This window comes from Belonocnema kinseyi, chromosome 6 (genome assembly GCF_010883055.1).
Source record: "Belonocnema kinseyi isolate 2016_QV_RU_SX_M_011 chromosome 6, B_treatae_v1, whole genome shotgun sequence".
NCBI lineage: Eukaryota > Metazoa > Arthropoda > Insecta > Hymenoptera > Cynipidae > Belonocnema > Belonocnema kinseyi.
This window is the reverse complement of record NC_046662.1, coordinates 110,756,706-110,759,343: the sequence shown is the minus strand read 5'-3', so window position 1 is coordinate 110,759,343 and position 2,638 is coordinate 110,756,706. Positions and strand designations below refer to the sequence as shown.

General features: G+C 32.5%; 1 protein-coding gene across 1 annotated transcript in view; it reads left to right on the top strand.

The window, feature by feature from the left end:
* The first annotated feature begins 583 nt into the window (after positions 1-583).
* LOC117175547 overlaps positions 584-2,638 on the top strand; it is a 3,620-nt gene continuing 1,565 nt past the window's right edge. Inside the window, exons 1-2 of the mRNA XM_033365257.1 lie at positions 584-757; positions 821-1,213. Of these exons, the coding sequence (XP_033221148.1) occupies positions 584-757; positions 821-1,213 (567 nt within the window). The remainder of the gene's footprint in view (positions 758-820; positions 1,214-2,638) is intronic.

Genomic DNA, 2,638 nt, shown 5'->3' with positions numbered 1-2,638 from the left:
AATGTCTTTAATCTTCTATAACTTTTGACCTGATTAAAAAATTTGAGGCTTTTTTTCTTTGTCAATTTCTTATTTAACTTGTACTGTCTTAAGGAAGACATTTTGTAAGTTTTGTGCGGGCAAAATGATTTTTATGACCAGGAGAATTTTTTTCATGAAATCGAATTGTCAGATTCATTTGCAAACAACATATACGAACAAATGTTAAGGAAAGATTTTGCACAGTTATAAAGTGCTACAATTAGTGCCTTTACTAATTTATGATATCTTGCACTATTTTCGAGAATAATAAAAAATTCTCTTGGCCACAACAAATCTAGAAAGTAGAAAAATCTGAAATGGGTTTTTTGAGAAAACCGAGTCCTAATATTTTCAGATTGATTCTGCGATTCTAAAATCAGAACCTGACTGATTTGAAATAAATTCAGTCACTGCAACCCTTCAACTATTAAGGCATAAAAAACTTATAGAACGCATATCGAAGTACTATTTCTGTACTCTCCTTTGCAGTTTTTTACTTTGGAAAAAAGTACGTTAGCACGCTTCTAAATTTAATACTTCTGAAGGAATTAACTGTACGAACATGGAAGCTCTCAACATGCTTCTGTACATTTACTTCCTACTAAGTACATGCGGAAAGTTGGGACAAACTCCAGATGAAAGGTGCGATACTTTTGATCACATATTAATTATGTATGGTTTGTTCTTGGAGATGGATCAGCAAGAAAAGTTGGCATCACAGAAAAGAGAATTTTGGGTTCGTCCCATTTTGCGAGTTGAGCGGCGGCTTACATAAGGTGCGAGTAATAATCTGTTGTAGGAGATGGAATCTGAAGACAAAAAAAAATATCTGCTATATTTAAGGTTGAGGAACAAAAAATGCAAAAAGTTATTAAGGAAGATTAATCCTTATATAGAGAAGAAACGATGTATTCGCGAGCCGATTCCTGCCCAGACGAGATTAGAAATATGTCTGAGATACCTTGCTTCAGAAGACTCAATGACTTCGATTTCTTTTGCATTTCGTGTCAGTCCGAATACAGTTTCTAAAATTGTTCGGGAAACATGTAGAGCAATTTGGTTGGCCTTGCGATGTGAAGCTTTCCTGCGCCTAAATACTGCACGGTGGTATATAATTGCTAAGGACTTTGAAGACAAATGGAATTTTTGCCATTGTATCGGCGCTGTTGATGGGAAACAAGTTCTCATGCAGGTATAATAAAAATCATATAAATGTAAAATTAAAAAACAATCGTAAAAAATGTTTGCCTCTACAGGGTGGGCACTCGAACTTGAAAAAAACTGCCAGCCCTTATAGTAATAATATATTCTATTTGATTTCATGTATGGCCCGGCGTTATCAACGTTCTGGGGTATTCAAATATTCTACGTGAGATATATTACACATTTCAATATCCCACAAGGAAATTTTGATATTCCCAAGATATACAAATTTTCTTCTAGCACAATATTCGGACGGTTTATGCCTGGGATAACTCGGGGCAAATATGGGATCATCAAATGGGATATCTTGTTAATGTGAGGATGGCTGTTTCCCAGCTTTACACGTCAATAGTCACATATTTCTCGGATAGCATTAAGCGTCTCTAATAATACAAATTTGACACTAATTGGTTTATTACATACATTTTAAAAAGAATTAAACATTTTAGAACTCCAAGGTAAAACATAAAATGTGAATTATTGTAAAAGTGATTTCAGACTTCACATCCTAAAATAATCTCGAAGCAGGAGAAAGAGGATCATTTTTTATGAAAATAGAGGAAAAATTATTCCGAACATTTTGAGCCGAAATATATTACAATTTATACAAAATGGTAGAATTTTCAACAAAAAAGATGGAATTTTAATCCAAAATGACAAAATTTTAACGAAATAGTTCAGTTTGCTATCTAAAAAGTGGAAGTTTTTAAACAATATCTTACTTTTAAACCTAAAACGATTAATTTTGAACAAAAAAGTTTCTTTTTAACTAAGAAATATGAATTTGTAACCAAATTGTTGAAATTTCAAGCAAGAGGGATGAACTTTTGTCAAAAACGTTGAATTTTTCAAAAATAGTTGAGTTTTCAACCTATGAAGATGAATCTTTAACCAAAAATCGAATTTTTCAGCCAAAAGATTAAAAAAAAAAAAAAAAACAGTTGCATTTTTAACCAATTATTTGAATTTTCAAGAAAAATATTTTAGAAGACTATTTTCAACCAATAAAGATGACCTACCAAAAGATGAATTCTCAATCCGAAATTTTTTTTCGAAAAAAATATGACTTTGATAAAATATTGAAGTTTTCAGCAAAATAATGAAATCTTCAACCAAAAAAGATGAGTTACTATACAGTCTGTCAAGTTAAAGCGTGGGTGGCTTTACTCGCAGTCGGTAAGGTGTATCGACATGATTTTGGTGTCAAAATATTAAGAAGAGCTCCCTCTTACATGCTTTTGGTTTAACATTCAGTTTGCTTTCAATTCTCATCTTGTTACCACGTTACAAAAAATGAGTTCCGTATATGTAAGTGCAATCTCCCAAACCCATGTTTCGAAAAACAACCCCAGAGATGCACTTTTACCGGATGTTTTACAGTCCGCTGCACTAATCTTGAGGTTGAATGTGTCCA